Raw genomic sequence first — 17,542 nt, 5'->3', positions numbered from 1 at the left:
TCACCTTATAGTAAACTAATCACAAAAAGCATGGGTATTGGGCACGTGTTTGACATGTATAATCAGATATTTGTTTATTTCAATGACAGATTCATGCGTATTGCGATCACCGGATTTTTACGAGGAGGGTTACGCTCGGGTCACTGTGCATACGGAAAATATGTCGGCGAATTGCTTCCTGGAAGCAAGCAATTAAAAATAAGTTAACTTCTTATAAATGTGGACAAATTAAAGAATTTTCCCCAGAAAAAAGTATATGTACATAAGTTGTATAATGAAAACTATCCATTTAGCTATAAAAAGCATATGCATTTTTTTTTAATTTGAGGTTTCTTATGACTTTAACTGCAACAAAAACAAAAGTCATCATACATAGAAACCAAACAACAGCATTATAATGTGAATGTGTCGATGATTGAAAATTGTTATAAAAATATAAATTGTTATATTGCATTATCAAAACGCATACATTGCATGACCATTTTTTTGCTATTTCCTGTTAATTTGATATGAGATATTATGTTAAAAGTAGCATTTTTATGTCAAATTTATAGGACTTCTAGCAAGATTAATAAAAGTTAAAGGTTGCTTTTGGATCTTTCATCAAATTCAGAAGGTGTATGCAGTTTGAAGAAATGTAATTGGCAATGTGTGTCACACTCCATTTGTAAATAAGGGCAACAGTAGTGTAATGTTGTTCAGTAGTCTATAAAAGTATAAAAAAGTAATAATAAAACACAATTAATAAGTTACTTGAATTCTTGGATTGAAGGATGTTCGCTCCTCTGGTTTTTGAATTTTTGCCAGATATTGGGAATCCTTTGGTTTTGTCTATGTTGTGCCAGAAAAAAAATCCCCGCTAACCTCTACTTTTCTTTTCATAATATTTTTACATATAGTTTAAAAGGTCATGTTTGAAAATGCAATAAAATTCTAGTTTTTTTTATAATTTTTGAATGAAAAGTGTTAAATTATTATAAAGTTTAGAATGAATAATTTCCGACCAAATTTTCAATTGATCTTATCTCGTAAACACACTGACCATTCATTTTTTGGGTTTTTTTTCCTTTAAAGTTCCTTTATTTATATACTATTAGTTTATAACAGTCTTTTAGAAAGCTAGTTGTTTCAAAACAGATTAACTAACATCCTTAATTTCGAAAACATATTTTAGAATCTGAGCACGGAAATAAGAGTCTCTTTTTTTTTTTTTAAATTAAAACATGAAATGCACAAAATTGACTCTTTTAGTTTTATGAAGCATGTATTTCTTATGTTACATGTACAGTCAATATACAGTCTTCAAACTATGTCAAGTTTAAATTGAAATCGCCCAATTTAAAAGAATTGTGTAAACATATTTTAGCCATAATGTAACATCCGAAAACCGGACTGGCCACATGGTAATTCTGGTTTACCTTTTACAATGTATAGACGATTAAAACAAACCAGTGCATAATGTATCTCATTAAACGAAATGTAGGGTCGTTATTGAATAAATAATTTTGTTTACACAAAAGAAGCCTTATTTTAAATGATATAGTTAAGCGTATGTACTTATCTTGCTTTGTAGGAATACTTATGCATATTATTAGAAAGAAGGACGAATTATGACGAAGAAAGGAGAAAGGTATGGGTGTTGTAACGATATCACTTAAAACACGCGTTGTGCGAATTTAACCGATAACTCCTAGGATATATATATCTTACATATTATTGACATTAATAGGATTATAAGAAATATAAAAAAAATATCAGACAGTAAAATTGAACACACTAGCCAACAGCAGACTATTACTGCAAGAAAAAGTTCAAGCTCATCCATTCACTTTTTGGCTTTTTCCACCTCAGGAATGGATTACCTTAGCTGTAAAATTTTAGGAACTTTTGGTCCTCAATGCTCTTCAACTTTGATCTTATTTTACCTTTTTAACTTTTTATGATTCGAGTGTCACTGGTGAATCTTTTTTAGACGGAACGCACCTGTCACAAATACAAAATTTCAATCCCTGTATTAGTGATGAGTTTATTTTGACATATTCCCCATTTCCATTCTCAATTTCATTGTAATTATCGCTTACATCTCAAGTAGTTAAGATGTTTAAAAACGAATGCATGCCTATTTCATATACATAGTTTAATTATTCACACACACATTTGGTGCATCTTCAACAAATGGAAAACCTAACATTGTATGGTCACAAGTTGCAACCCTTTTCTCTAGTCATACATGTCTTCACAAATCTCTGAATTTTCCATTGAAGTTATAAAACATAATGAGGTTTGTGAAACTTACATTATGGAGTAGTTCAAAGATGTTTTCCCATTTCTAAAAGCTATATTTCCTATACTATAAGTATTTGAATGCTAAGCACCATTCTCCATTATTTAAGAAACAAAGCATTTGAGTCATTGATTTATTTTTCGGTATTTCATAATCTAATTCATTCAAGTTCATCGTTGCATCGAGCGAAAGGTGAATTCTTATGCAAAGCGTTTGATTATTAATTGAAGATATTATAATCTCTGCAACTGTTCATCTGCAACGTAAATTAGCTGATTTTATCCGTCATTTCAGATCGTTCGTTTCTCCCCACTTTTAGTCTCTTGGGCAAATTTTACTTTTCCTCAAGAGACATAAGCATTAGTAGGGGTACTTTGCAATGCTAAATTAGTGCAAAACACCTTTTAGGTCTTCGCTTAATTATTTTGGATTTGTCGTTTTGAATTTTGAATTTTTGAAATACTAAGGTTTTTTTACCTCACAAATAGACCACCTTAGCTCTATTTGGCAAAACTTTTCGGAACTTTGGTCCTCAATGCTCTTCAACTTAATACTTTATTTGGCCTTTTAAACGTTTTTAGATTCGAGCGTCATTGATGAGTCTTTTGTAGACGAAACGCGCGTTTGGCGTAAATACAATATTTAATCCTGGTATCTATGATGAGTTTATTCATTTCAATGCAGTTCTGATATCGTTCTGTTTCCTTGAAAAAAATACCTTTTTTTTTGTCTACAATAAGCCTTAGGATGTTACAGCAGGCATTAATTTCCTAAACGGTATCCGGCACAACTTTTCTGACTTAAATTCGCGCTCCTTTGGTGAGTGTTAAGTTTACGAAAAAAACGTGTGTGGTATAACAAATTATAAAAAAGATATCTTTCATGGGTTTTATACCAATCTGTGCTATTCTTTCTACATCCTTAGCCGTATTTGGCACAATTTTTTGGAATTTTGGATCCTCAATGCTCTTCAACTTTGTACTTGTTTGGCTTTATAAATATTTTGATATGAGCGTCACTGATGAGTCTTATGTAGACGAAACGCGCGTCTGGCGTACTAAATTATAATCCTGGTGCCTTTGATAACTATTAAAGGGATTGTTATCCTTGTTAGATAGATAAAGGCAACAGTATAGTTTACCACTGTTCAATTGTCATAATTCGATAGGCGGCCGCTCAAGATAAGCTGCGTATTTGCGTGCATGATCACGTAATAAAAATAATTAAAAACCCACTGCAATTGCCCATTGCCGGGTTGAATAACCCAATTAATTCAAAGGAAAACCCAATTGTATGCCAAAACTATGAGTTCTTAACGCTTTTACTCGCTATCGTTTGCGTTATTTACCCTTATCTGATTACAGTCATAGCGTAAATCTATTTTATAATATTTATAATTGAAAATGTCCTATCGTTCTAAAAATAGAGCCCTGCATCAAGTAGCTGAAATGGGTCCCTGTTGGAATTTTCCGTTGCTCAACAGGTACACGTGAATATGAAAAGATTTCGATCTTCTCGGCGTTTATCCAATTAGCGTGTGTCATGTTGTCATATTTTTTCGAATTGCTCGGGACTCATCATAACATACAATGATATAAAACGAAAGTAAATATCCGCATGTTTTCATCTTAATTTTGATAGCTTAGGGAAAGTTATGATAATAACAAAACTCAGCTAGTGTTTTATGAAGCATCCATCAAACGCACGTGCGTGTTTGCATACCTTAACGAGAACATTGCTAGAAAGATAAACACGGGGTAACGTCAAAAACGAATTTAGTTGGAAAAAGTGAAAGGTATATCTCAAATCTGGGAACTACTAATTATTTATTTTTTAAAAAGAAGGTCTGGCAAATAGGTGAAAGTACTGGCAAAACTTTCTTACAGCACCTAAATTTCACATAAAAATCTAAACACTTAGCCGGCCCACGCCTACCCCAACTAAACTGTAGGGTGATCATATGGGATCTAGAAAGGTAATTAGTTACTGTCCAACTAGTGACACCAGCTGCAGTTTATATAAGTTGTGAGAAAATAAAAAAAACTGGAAGAACGTTTAAAACAGGACATAAATAAAATTTACAATTGCTCATCAGTGAATAAACTAAATAAAACAGCTAGCATTTATTTAAGATGGAAAAACATCTGAGGTTGATATAATGTGATTATAACATGCCTGAATATTCAATACTGTGTTGATGAAAAAACCCAATACATAAAGGAGCTTAGTGGTTAAAAACCCAATTTGATATTTGCTTGAGGGGTGAACTGAAATTGATAATGCAATTAAAATCTTTATCACCCAATTACGTAAAAAAAATACAAAAGGAAAAATAACGGAATAACAGAAACACTGAAGAACAACGAAAACAACGTCAACATACATAGAAACGGACTGTAGAAAACAACTACCATATTCCAGACTTGGTACACAACATTTTAAGAAAAAAACACACTTTGATATCGGTAATATTCTAATGAGAGTGTTTACAAAAAGACGGACTACTTTTCTTTTCAATTGTTGATTATCGTATATCGTATGAAATGTTTATATTTTATTCTATTTATACGCGTATTGGCAGTGACATCTCAATATTTAATAAGCGTCTACAATACTTAAGAAACGAATTTGCATAACCTTTTTGTATTTATATACAAATGCATTTTATATTATAGAAATTAAATTATCCTAGCCTTCCAAATTTTCTGTAATCCTTAAATTTAGAAATGTCCATACTTAGTTGTAAAATCTTATTTAGATGTGTTTTATTGTTGTATAATCTGCATTTACATCCATCAATGGTAATCAGTTTTTCTTTTCTTTTATTAGTAATTCTTGGCAATGAACAAATATTGATTTTTCCGTATACAGTAAATATTTACACCATTTTGTGAAGTACGTAATATATTTGTTGATTCTTACACATTCAACTTCAATGGAAAATTGTATCAATTACAAGCCGTTTTATATTTCAGGAGTTAGTTGACACCCTGATTGAAGAAAAACTTAAACAGTTACAGATTTCTTTGTTCCGTAACTGGTTGACGATAGAGGAATCATACTTAAACGTCCATAACACATGGAAAAACAGGAAATGTCTTTGTCAAATGCTTGAAAAACGAATGCCTTGTTTTTGAATAATGTCGGAGGCACAATATACATATATTATTCATTATTTCACAACCTGCATAACAACAGAAATGATTATTAAAATATGTACATTTACTTGCATTGCTTTCATTGATTCACAAATCGTTTTCAACATGATATAATTTATACGACCGTCACACAAGGGAGAGGTTAAGCTAGCTATAAAACCAGGTTTAATCCATCATTTTCTACGTAAGAAAATGCCTGTACCAAGTCCGGTCCTCGGCGATCTTCAATTTTGTAGTTGTTATGGCGTTCAAACTTTTTTCATCTGAGCATAGTTTTGTGTGGACGTAGCGCGCGTCTGGCGTATAAAAATATTTATGTTACCTTTTGATGGCTATTATTCGCTTGTTTCTCTGTCCTATATTTTCTCCCATTTATTTATTGTAGCCCTGCTGTGTAGTGTTTTCATTTTAATGTTATAATTAACACTGCTATTAAAGCAGGAGGTTTGGCATGCCACAAAACAAGGTTCAACCCACCATTTTTTCATGAAATGCCCTGAACCAAGTCAGGAAAATGGCCATTGTTACATTGTAGTTCGTTTCTGTGTGTGTTACATTTCGGTGTTGTGTCTCGGTTGTGTCGTAGTTCTCTTATATTTGATACGTTTCCCTCAGTTTTAGTTTATAAACCGGATTTGTTTTTTCTCTATCGATTTATGAATTTTGAACAGTGGTATACTACTGTTGCCTTTATATATGACATAGTTGTCCATTCGTTTAATGTGTTTGAGCTTTTGAAATGCCATTTGACAAGGGACTTTCAGTTTTGAATTTTCCTTAAAGTTCAGTATTTTTATGATTTTACTTCTTACCAATACTTATTCTGAAAGTTTGACTTAGAACATTTTTCCCTCTAAGCTAAACGCTTAATACCTGACTCAACAAGGATGGAAAAACAATGCAATATATGCTCCAGACATTTGACATCAGCACCAATGTAGAAATTTTAATCATAAACAGAGAAATAAATAAATTGATTGTTCATTTTAATTAATACTCCAATTGTCGATAAGCTATGTGTTACATGTAATACAAATAATACTGAAGTCGTGATATATCACTATAGGGTTCTGTTAAATGAGCCTACATACAAAACTTAACCAAAGACAATAAAGCATGAAATGTAGGTCATTTTCATGAAAAGCAGACCCCCATAGACATAATTTTCTTGGGTATCATTCGTAAGATAAATATCAAGTTAGTCTACGTTGCTGCTGCTTATATTTGAGATACGAGATTTTGAATAAGTTGACAGTACAGTTTAGCCGATTATCCATTCAAGTCGATTAGAAAATTATGTTCAATCCTTAGATCTATTGAAATGTGTAGAACCTATCTTAACAGTTTAATTGATTTAGTTGCTTTATTTATATTAGACAAAAGTAAAATCACAAAAATACTGAACTCAGAGGAAAATCTAATTCGGAAAGTCCATAATGACATGGCAAAATCAAATGACAAAACACATCAAAAACGAATGGACAAGAACTGTCATCATCCTGACTTGGTACAGGCATTTTTAAATGTAGAAAATGGTGGATTAAACCTGGTTTTATAGCGCTCTCACTTTGATGACAGTCTCATCAAATTTCGTTATATTTACAATGTTGCGTGAACTAAACAGACATAATAAATAAAATAGTCAAAATATGGGTACAGCAGTCATCATCGTGTAACAATTGTAAAAGGAACAATTTAACAGAACACAAAAACATCTATCTACAAACACATTCATTGAGATATACATTCACTATGCTTTCAAAATATGATATTTCATGGTAATATTGACGCCTGTTGCTGTTCTCCCTGTGATTATTAAAAGGTCACTATTTTCAAAGTCTCTAAACAAAGACTAATGCATTTAAAATAGATCTAGGAAGCTTATTCAAGAGGGGAAAAAACTCACAGCACTGAAGTTTGTTTTGCGAGAGAATGTTCGTCTGTGATGGTGATCAATGATAATATGTTAACAAATATGAAAATGATCATTTTCCCCAGGACTAGATTACCTTAGCTGTATTTGGGAACACCTTTCAGAATTGTGGGTCCTCAATCCTATTAAACTTCATACTTAATATCTCAAAAACATCAAACATTTTGACTTGAATCTGTCAAAACCTCTTCCATAGGTATTATTTCAATTAACAGCAGCTAACACATGCCATTTGTGACATTTGATTTTTGGCTTAAATGGAAAGTGACTACCCTCCTTTTTATTTCAATATTTAAGATATGATAAAGTTTTTTGTTTTTCCTTAAGTTATTATACATTCAAGCCAAATACACAAACCTTAGATCAAAGACTACTTCAGTATACCATTCTACTTTCTACTTATTCGATCAGTTGATAAGTCGATCCCCTGATAATAATTGGTTGGTAAATGTTGATAAATATTTCGTATCAACTTGAAGTTCACAAATAATACACAAAGGGTCTTGAAGTATAGATTCTGGTTACTGACGTTGTGTATCATCTTAATATCATGTCATAGTATTCTTTTATTTGTCTTCATGAATATTAGTCTATTTTTGGTGAAATCCATATGAAGTGACTATGTACTTATAAATCCCATCATTTATTGTTCTATGATCATTTTTGTAATCTTGTCTTTCAATTTTGCTAATGTGCTTGTCTATATGACTTTTTGTCTTTCTTTGATACAAAATGATGTGGCTCTGTACTAATACATCCCGTCATTATGTAATTGTACTATTGTAACTTTTTGTATTCCTGTCTTTTATTTTGGCTAATGTGCTTTGTCTATATGCCTTTTTGTGCTTCTTTGTTACATATTTGTTGGTTTTTATAGTGATTAAGATTATAACACACTGTTGACTGTTGTACCCTTGTTTTTTGCATTTTCACCTAGTATGTGTTTGTTTTGTTCACACATCATTGTCAATATAATGGAATTTGATGTGACACAAGTGAGAGGTTTAGTTAGCTATAAAACCAGGTTTGATTCACCTTTCTTTACATAAGAAACTGCATGTACTAAGTCAGAAATGTGACAGTTGTTGTCCATTCTTTTGATGTGTTTGAGCTTTCGATTTTTCCATTTGATTAGGGAAATTTCAATTTGGATTTTCCTCGGAGTTCAGTATTTTTGTGATATTACTTTTTCAATTCTAAAGGAAGACTGAAGATAAAATTAAACAAGTTTAATTACATTTAACACATAGCAGCAACATTTCACTGTAGAGCAAGAATGAAACATTCATGAAATAACACCAAGGGTAGGCTGGTATTTGAAGTCTATTTTTGGTTATGGTCATATTTGAAAACCCCTAGTCGGGCCAAACTTGGTTGATGGTGAAACAGCCGTCATACCTCTCTGTATTGTTTTCCAAATCTATATCTTGATTCCTTTTAGATAACACAATTATCTATATTGTTGACATTGATGGCGGACAGTCTTGATCTGGCACAACTGTTTTGAATTTTGAGTCCTCAATGCTCTTTAACTTTGTACTTGTTTGGCTTTCTAACTCTTTTGATCTGAGGATCACTGGTGAGTCTTACGTAGACGAAACGCGCGTCTGACTATCAAATTATAAGCCTGGTACCTTTGATAACTATGCATAAGCGACAGAGGAGACTTTAGAAAACCACAAATACGTCCTTTTCTATTTTTGACTAAACATTAAAAATGACCCTAAATATCTGACGTCCTTATACTAGATATCTAAAACTTTTTTTAAAGAACGATATACTTAAATATGTCTGTTTATTTCACGCATCATTGTAAGTATAACGAATTTGATTAGACTGTCAACAAAGTGAGAGGTTTAGCGCTATCAAACCAGGTTTAATCCACCATTTTCTACATTTGAAAATGTCTGTACCAAGTCATAAATATGACAGTTCTTGTCCATTCGTTTTTGATGTGTTTTGTCATTTGATTTTGTCATGTGATTAGGGACTTTCCGATTTGATTTTCCTCTGAGTTCAGTATTTTTGTGATTTTACTTTTTTCCCAGATCGTCATTCTTGACCAAACATGTTTCTGAAGTTCTTACAACTATTACGATGACTTTCACAAATAACATAAGTAGGTATAATTTAACAGTGGCGTCAAAAATTTTACCAATCTACTCTTAAATCTTAAATCATAACCTATACAATTTTGCAGTTATATCAAAACGTTTGATTTGTCTATGCTTTTTTCTATGGCCAATTTAAAGATATTAATTCAATCGTCTAGTTAACAGATTTGTTCAAATTCTAGAAAACAAACTCGTAGATGTCAATTCCTCTGTTTAGGTTTTGAAATACACCCAATATGAACTCATCAAAATGCTGGTTGTGCGACCGACCACGAGTTAACTGAGTTTGGTGCGTTAATTTTTCAACAGCCAGGTATTCCAATGGGTTCTTATTGTGCACTCCTACTTTTCTTTCACTTAAAGATATATTGACGATGTACTTAAATATCATATTACTCAGTGAACTTCAGATTAATGATATTACCAAAAGAATAAATGTGCACCATATCTTGATCTTTACGTCGATATTGACTTTTTGGAATTTTGGATCCTCAATGCTCTTCAACTTTGTACTTGTTTGGCTTTATAAATATTTTGATATGAGCGTCACTGATGAGCCTTATGTCGACTAAACACGCGTCTGGCGTACTAAATTATAATCCTGGTACCTTTGATAACTATTGACCCAGATGGAGAAGAAAAACTTTCAATTTCTCATCAATAACATACCAAATTACACGTCGTGAGGCATTAATAACTTCGAACTTTGTTAAAAGAGGAGTTCGCCTTTCATAACAAACTGCTCCAACAGAGTTATGAAAACGAAATACCTCAATTGGCACTTCATAAGTTTTACAGTCAAAATCTTAAATTTAAACCCCGGTACGATATGTCATGTTTAACTAAATAGGTCACATCAAAGACATCAAATAAGGCGATAAGTCGAGTATGCGGTCTATAAGTATCTTTATTCTTCAAAACTGCATATAATTTTGGCTTCATATACTATATCATAACAACCGATTCTCTACAATAAAATACAAATACACGTAAGTTAAAATATAACTTAAAACACTAGAGGCATAATACTAATCAAACAATATGATTCACTTTCTTTCACGCTTCATAATTAACTTGTTAAATGAAAAGGTTAATTAGAACAGATATTAATTTATAAATACTTTTACAATTCTTAATATTTCTTCTTTAAATAAATATTGTTCTTAAAAATGTACAATAATTATCTCTTACCGATTATGATCTCTCTATAAAATAATGATGTGTCTCCGAATATCAAATAACTAGCAATGAATAAAAACTAGACAACGTTACGTACGTCAAAAGCGAAACGTCATAAAACTTAAAAAACGGGAAATATTAAAATGTTCATGACCGCAACGTTACATATGCGCAAATACACAAAAATAGTATCTACAAGTATCATAAATGAAATGAATAAATTCAGTAATAATAAATAAAAGAAACCCAACAATTTGGAATTACATTTCAAATCTAACAGCAAGCATGTGTTGGCGATCTTATATTTTTAACTTCGAGAAGATCTTAGAGTATTGGACTGAGCATTGAATTTTTAGAGGGTGGTACACACAGAGGCAGATGTCGAACCTGTCGACGCATCCGGTCTGGCTTCTTTTTTGGGGTTCATGAAACTCTCTCAGTTTTTTGTTTTAATTAGTATTGACGTTTTATGAATGTTAGTCATCGATTGTTTGTCTGTTTGTCTTCTTTCATTTCTAGCCAGGCGTTGTCAGTTTATTTTCGATTTATGAGTTTGACTGTCCCTTTGGTATCTTTCGTCCCTCTTTGACATTCTTTTGAAGTACATTGTAATCACTATAGATTACCTTTATATAATTAAGCCAGTAAAGCAGTATCAACATGGTTCAATCAATATTTAACATCAAAAGATGTATAATATATTTGTTGCACAGACTGTCAGTGCAATAAAATATCTGTTATCTAAGATCAAAGTTTTAATGAGGCGATCTACATAAAATTGATGATATAAGAGGAAATAAAGATAGGTTTTATTTTATTTTTGTCGTTGGGTTGCTGTCTCATTGAATAATATCTTTCGTCTTCTTTTATTCATATGGATATCAATAACAAAAGATGGTTGGTTCAAATTTTGTTCGTCTCAAGGAATAAAAGAAATCTAGTCTTTCTTGCAACTGAAATTAAGATGTATGTTATGATTTATTTATAACTTGCATATACACATATTTCTTTTCAAACATGTCACCCATTATTAATTTCGGTCAGGCTTTCCGTTATTAACCTGACTACATAAGGACAAAGGCGTCTGTATTTGACATCTTGAAACGCAATATAATGTTTTAAGGGTGTAGTGACTGGTAGCACCCGGTTTTGTTTAGATCTGAGACAGAAAATACATTGAAATATTTAGATCCCAACAAGATTCATAAACGCCCGGTGACATTCCTTCTTTTAAGTGTTTTTATCCCGCTGCAATTGTTTGCACCTATCCTAAGTAAGGAATCTGATGTTCAGTGGTTGTCGTCTGTTAATGTGGTTCATAAGTGTTTCTCGTTTCTCGTTTTTTGTATAGATTATACTGTTGGTTTTCCCGTTTGAATGGTTTTACACTAGTAATTTTTGGGGCCTTTTATAGCTTGCTGTTTGATGTGAGCCAAGGCTCTGTGTTGAAGGTCGTACCTTGACCTATAATGGTTTATTTTTATAAATTGTTACTTGGGTGGAGAGTTGTCTCATTGGCACTCATACCACATCTTCCTATATCGATATATTATCCAGAGTATCTACTGATATAAAACTTATTACGCTTATGGTGTGTTGCCAAAATCTAGAAGGAACAAGATAATTCATCATCTTTTATTAAATTATACTACATCAATAAGTACTGATATAAGTTAAGATGAGACCAGAGTTATAAGTTTCGTTAGTAATGAGGACATATCTCTTTATTTGAATGATAAGAAAAGCCTTTACATTATGTTGGATCATCCTATATGATACAAATTTGTGTTCTTACATTAAGCCAAGTCATGACTTCCTTAAGGTGGTACCTAACACTACAGGGAGATAACTCAGTAAAGTCAGCTAAACGTTTTAATTACGTTGTGCTGTAAAAGGAATATTAAGCTTCTCAATGATCAAAATTGGTGTTTGTCAAACTGCTATATAACAAGTGTAATTTTTCTGACAAAACGGTTGGTTCAAAATTTTTGAAATTTTTATATTTTTGTTAAAGGGTCAAAGTAAGTACTTTGATAAAATTTTATGAAAATTAAACGAGCCAAACGTATTGTAGTGCAAGTGTTGGGTACCACCTTAAAGTAATGATCTTCACTCTGTTTGTTATGGAAATGTCTTGTCTTTAAACTTACATCTCCAGATATTATTTTAAACATTTCGCTTTACAAAATTTTAATATGTGTGTCTGCCTTATACTTGTAAATCATATAAAGTGAATATTTGAAATTGCATTTAGAAAAGAAAATAGAATAGGTTTGCAAGAAAAAAGAAACATAAATTCACTAAAATGAATATCTTTTTTGTTAGCCGTGTTTTTGTGCAAAAGTGGGACAACTCTTTCAATTTACAATTTAAATAACAAAGCGGACTATTCCTCGTTCTCCTTTACCAATATCTCAAAAACTTTTCGTGAAATATATTGGCGCTAAATTATAGGAAATAATTATCACAAAATCGCTAAATGTCACGATTTAACTCTTGCAATTACTGCTATGAATTTTGTTTGATTATGATTTTGTGAAAGTCTATTTTTTTTAAACTTCTTGATTGCAACTCCAGCTATAATGATAAGGATTACAATGCCTCCAACATAAGCCAGGTAGGTAACTGCTGTCGCTATTGATTCTGCAGATGTCCTCTGGTTATAAATCTCTTCACTTTTCAACGGTTGTGAACAGTTAAATGACTCGCAGTAATAGAAAAACTCAAATGTCAGTCTATTGGTAGTGTTTGGTATATCCTTCCTCTGAATGCGCTCCAAAATTTGTCTTACCTCATTTGATAAGTTTTGGGGAACAGATTTGTGGTCATTTAAGTCATATTCAGATTTTGAAGTTATTATTATACTGACGTTCCATATAACATTGTTCGTCATCGTTTGGACCGGAACCCCTTCAACAAAAGCATAGCAAGATATCCCAGTCTCCTGCCATTTCATTTCCCTAGAGATAAATTTCGTTACTTTTTTTGAAATATCGTATTTATCATATTCTGTTGGTTCAAACTTGTTGGAAAAAAATCGTTTTTGGTTGACCTGATATTTCATAAGTTCTAATGTATCAGGTTTGTACATATGCTTTTCACAAGATAAAATTGCAGTTAACAAATTTAATAAACTGTAGTAATTTATTACATTGTCTTCAATTATTTCGTGTAGAGTCCAAAACAAAGACCACCGATCTTCACTGGTTATATTGCATATCGATGGCAGTCCTATGCCAGGAACGTTAAGGCATTGATACTGAGACTGCAGCGCTCGTAAGTTTATCGTGTTGCATGTTGCTTTCATCCATGGTCGAAGAAATGGAACAAGTTTTGATTGTAGACATTTTCTAACACCATTCAACCATTTCCCCCCTTCTAGTGAGAACCGTTGGTAGTGGAATGAATATGCTTGGCATACCTTTTGTGTAAATTCCATTGCATCTGATTTCCCTAAATATCCAGTGCATCTGTAACGTTTCTGAAAACGAAAAAAAACAGTTATTTGTCGAAAGTTTATTGTTCCATTTTTCTCTTTGCTGGTAGCAAACAATAGTTGATTTATTGTGTTTTACCCATGTTGTGTATATTCCTCTTGCATATCTCTTCTTCACTATACAATTCAAAACGAAGATAATTCCAAATAGGACCCAAATTCAAACATTAGTTTTGATAAGCTTTGTAATCAGTTGCCATTAATCAGATGGTTTAATTCACGAGTTCATTCATCTCAAATTAGTTAACTATAAACTATGGTTTTATACTAGAAGCACAAACTATGATGGTATACCTTGGGTAATTCCACCTCACGTCTGTCGATTAATTTAAGACAACGTACGCATTTTGTTTCCCATTTTCATATTTCATTAAACGCGTACAAATTTGATTTATAGGATTTCACTTTTATTTCAGGAGATGGAAAGCGATTTCTATGTCATTGAATATGTTTTCTTTTCTAAAATTCTCAGGGAAGTGGGGCCGAAAGTTGTAACTGCACAGTTTGGTTTGATAAAAATAAAGGTAACAGTAGTATAACAATGTTCAATAGACAAAAATCGATTAAGCGAAAATAAATCCGGGTTACATAGAATACCCTGTTGGCCGCAATTTTGAGGTCTATTTAACATGTAGTTTCATACAGTTTAAAACAATATTGAAATTTCACAGTTAAGTAATACACCTAAGAAATACTTCTTTCGCGCCATGCCCATGCTAATTCAAACATGGGTAGGCATTATATTGGTCAACAATTTACATCGCGCTTACTTTCGGTTTAAAGATATTGATGAATATAATGCCTTCTCATGTCAAAATAGTCTAATGTTTATGACATTACTTACCTGTAGACATTCCCCAATCCATCTACAATCATCAAGGGATGGACTCAGACACCAGGAAGGCAAATCAGTTTGTATCGAGATGTTGTGCTTGGTCAACTCATTACAGCTACAGTCCTGCGTCACTAGTCCTTCGAGAAAAATAAAGTTTACAGAATGAATATTTTAATTTTCATTGAATCAATGTTTAATAATGTTGATATCGATATTAATATGTCTTAATGTTGTCTCGTTGTTTGATAAAAGTGCCTTGATAGCAGATCTCAGTTAAGTTTCGTATCACTCTGTCTCGAATGAGGTCAATAACAATTTTGGAGCAAAATCTATGCTTATCAAAGCTGAAAGTAGTGCATAAACAAGAATGTGTCCAAAGTACACGGATCCTCCATCTGCACTGTCGTTTTCCATGTTCAGTGGACCGTGAAAATGGGATGAAATCTCTAATTTGGCATTACAATAAGAAAGATCATATCATAGGGAACATTTTTACTAAGTTTCAAGTTGATTGGACTTCAACTTCATCAAAAACTACCTCGACCAAAACCTTTAACCTGAAGCGGGACAGACGGACGAACGGATGGACACACAGACCAGAAAACAAAATACAGAACTTCAAAGTATATTCACTCAGGAGAAGTCCATAAAAACTAGTATAATCAAACGTTATAAATCAAGGGAATAGTAATCATAGTTCTAATATATGCTGTTATCATTTATAAACTAAAATCAATCATCTGAAAAAGTAAGTGCTATATTCACTTTGGTGTTCTTGATATATTTACTAGACGGGAAATGTTTGCTGAAAAGAAAGTTTTCTCTTCATTTCCTTTTAATTTTGAAATATTCATACCATCATTCATTCCGTGCAACTCCACCATACACTGGTAATAACAATATTTGGTCTGTCTATCCTCACACTTTATGGTTCCAAATGAATTAGACTGTATATAATCATCTGTTAAACAAGTTGCCCATTGCTTCCCATTGTAACCGTTCAATCGAACACATTCTGGTTCACCGACTGGACCATTGTTGCGATCACAAATACACAAGACTTTTGAAAAACCCGCAATGAAAAGTACAGTTCCTAAAGGAGTCATCTCCAATGATCAACAAGGATTATATTTGAAATATTTAAATCGAAAACAATCTACGTAAAAGTTTTAACCAACTAGCTAAGTAGGTTTTCGTAAGAATGAAGTGGGTCGTTCATCCCCGGTTATATTGCTGTCAAGTACAAGATGCGGAAGTGTTTAGGATAATATTGTTATTATAACAAAAATGTACATTTACAAAATAGGAAGGAATGATCAAATGTTATTCTTTATTTTTATTTTTACAACCCAGAGTTATTATTATTATTATTCATTTTTTGAAATTATTTATTTTGCAGATACCAATAATTATAATTATACTGCAAAAATAAACCATCGCACATTTCCTACGTAATTTGAAAAGGATAGACAAGGATTGTCAAATGTATGTCATCATAGCTATTTAACAGTAAGTACTGGTTTCCTTTATACAGTTAGGAGTGCGTATTTTATAAACTATTACTGTTACTGTAAACAAAATTGAACTTTTACCCCGGATAGCATCTGAAACTGACATAACAGATCATATTCCTTTTAAAAGAGAGATAAAAGATATTCAAACTCATCCTGTTTCATCAGTAACACGGTCAATTTTTGAAGGGAATTTTTCGCATTCTCCCCTTAGAACTCTTGGTTCGATAGCTTCATTGTAAGCAGCAAACCTCTATCAAAGAAATCATGATGGGAAATGCAAGCTCTGGAATACCACATCGACTGGGATATACATACTCCATATGCAGTCGCTGCTGGAATCTCCTGTAAGAAGTGAACTCAGATGAAAACAAGGAATAAGTCGGCAAGAAAGTAGCAAAGTTGTTTATTATGGGAATGCCTAATGTTTATTGTAAAACCCGTCCTCAAAACGAACCAAATATGTTGTCAATAAATTCGTGTCAGTTTCAGAGAACTTTTTGTTTGAATCAGAGGGATTTTGTACAAAGTACGATTTATCCCTCCATAAGAAGATACTTCTATCTATGTTGGCCAATTGTGTATGAAAAAAAGCACAAGAACCGATTCTTTTAATTTGCCTTTTAATTTTTAATGGGAAGTTCTTGTGTAAGGGTTAAAAAAAGTAAAACGGGGTTCGTGTTGTTTATTCTTTAGTTTTATATCTTGTGTCATGTGTACTATTGTTTTTCTGTTTGTCGTTTTCATTTTTAGCCTTGGCATTGTCAGTTTGTTTTAGATTTATGAGTTTAACTGTCTCTTTGGTATCTTTCGTCCCTCTTTTAATACAATTGCAATAGGAAAAAGATCTGTGTTGTATTTTGTATGTACCCAAACAGATCTTTAGAATTTAAATATTTAATCAGGATTCATGCCGCGTCAAGAGTAGTAAGTTTTACAATTTTAGATAAAATTGAGAATGGAAATGGGGAATGTGTCAAAGAGACAACAACCCGACCAAATAAAAAACAACAGCAGAGGGTCACCAACAGG

General features: G+C 32.3%; 1 protein-coding gene across 1 annotated transcript; it reads right to left on the bottom strand.

The window, feature by feature from the left end:
- Nucleotides 1-12,288: 12,288 nt before the first annotated feature.
- LOC143056592 (uncharacterized) lies at nucleotides 12,289-16,232 on the bottom strand. Its single transcript, XM_076229695.1, has 3 exons — nucleotides 15,856-16,232; nucleotides 15,009-15,136; nucleotides 12,289-14,149 (listed from the first exon to the last, which is right to left on the bottom strand). Exons 1-3 carry the CDS (start codon nucleotides 16,103-16,105, stop codon nucleotides 13,151-13,153), a joined length of 1,377 nt encoding a protein of 458 aa, XP_076085810.1. The 5' UTR covers nucleotides 16,106-16,232; the 3' UTR covers nucleotides 12,289-13,150.
- Nucleotides 16,233-17,542: the final 1,310 nt, after the last annotated feature.

This window comes from Mytilus galloprovincialis, chromosome 1 (assembly GCF_965363235.1).
Source record: "Mytilus galloprovincialis chromosome 1, xbMytGall1.hap1.1, whole genome shotgun sequence".
NCBI classification, from domain to species: Eukaryota; Metazoa; Mollusca; class Bivalvia; order Mytilida; family Mytilidae; genus Mytilus; species Mytilus galloprovincialis.
Note: the sequence above shows the minus strand (reverse complement) of the source record. Positions and strands in the feature narration are given on the sequence as shown.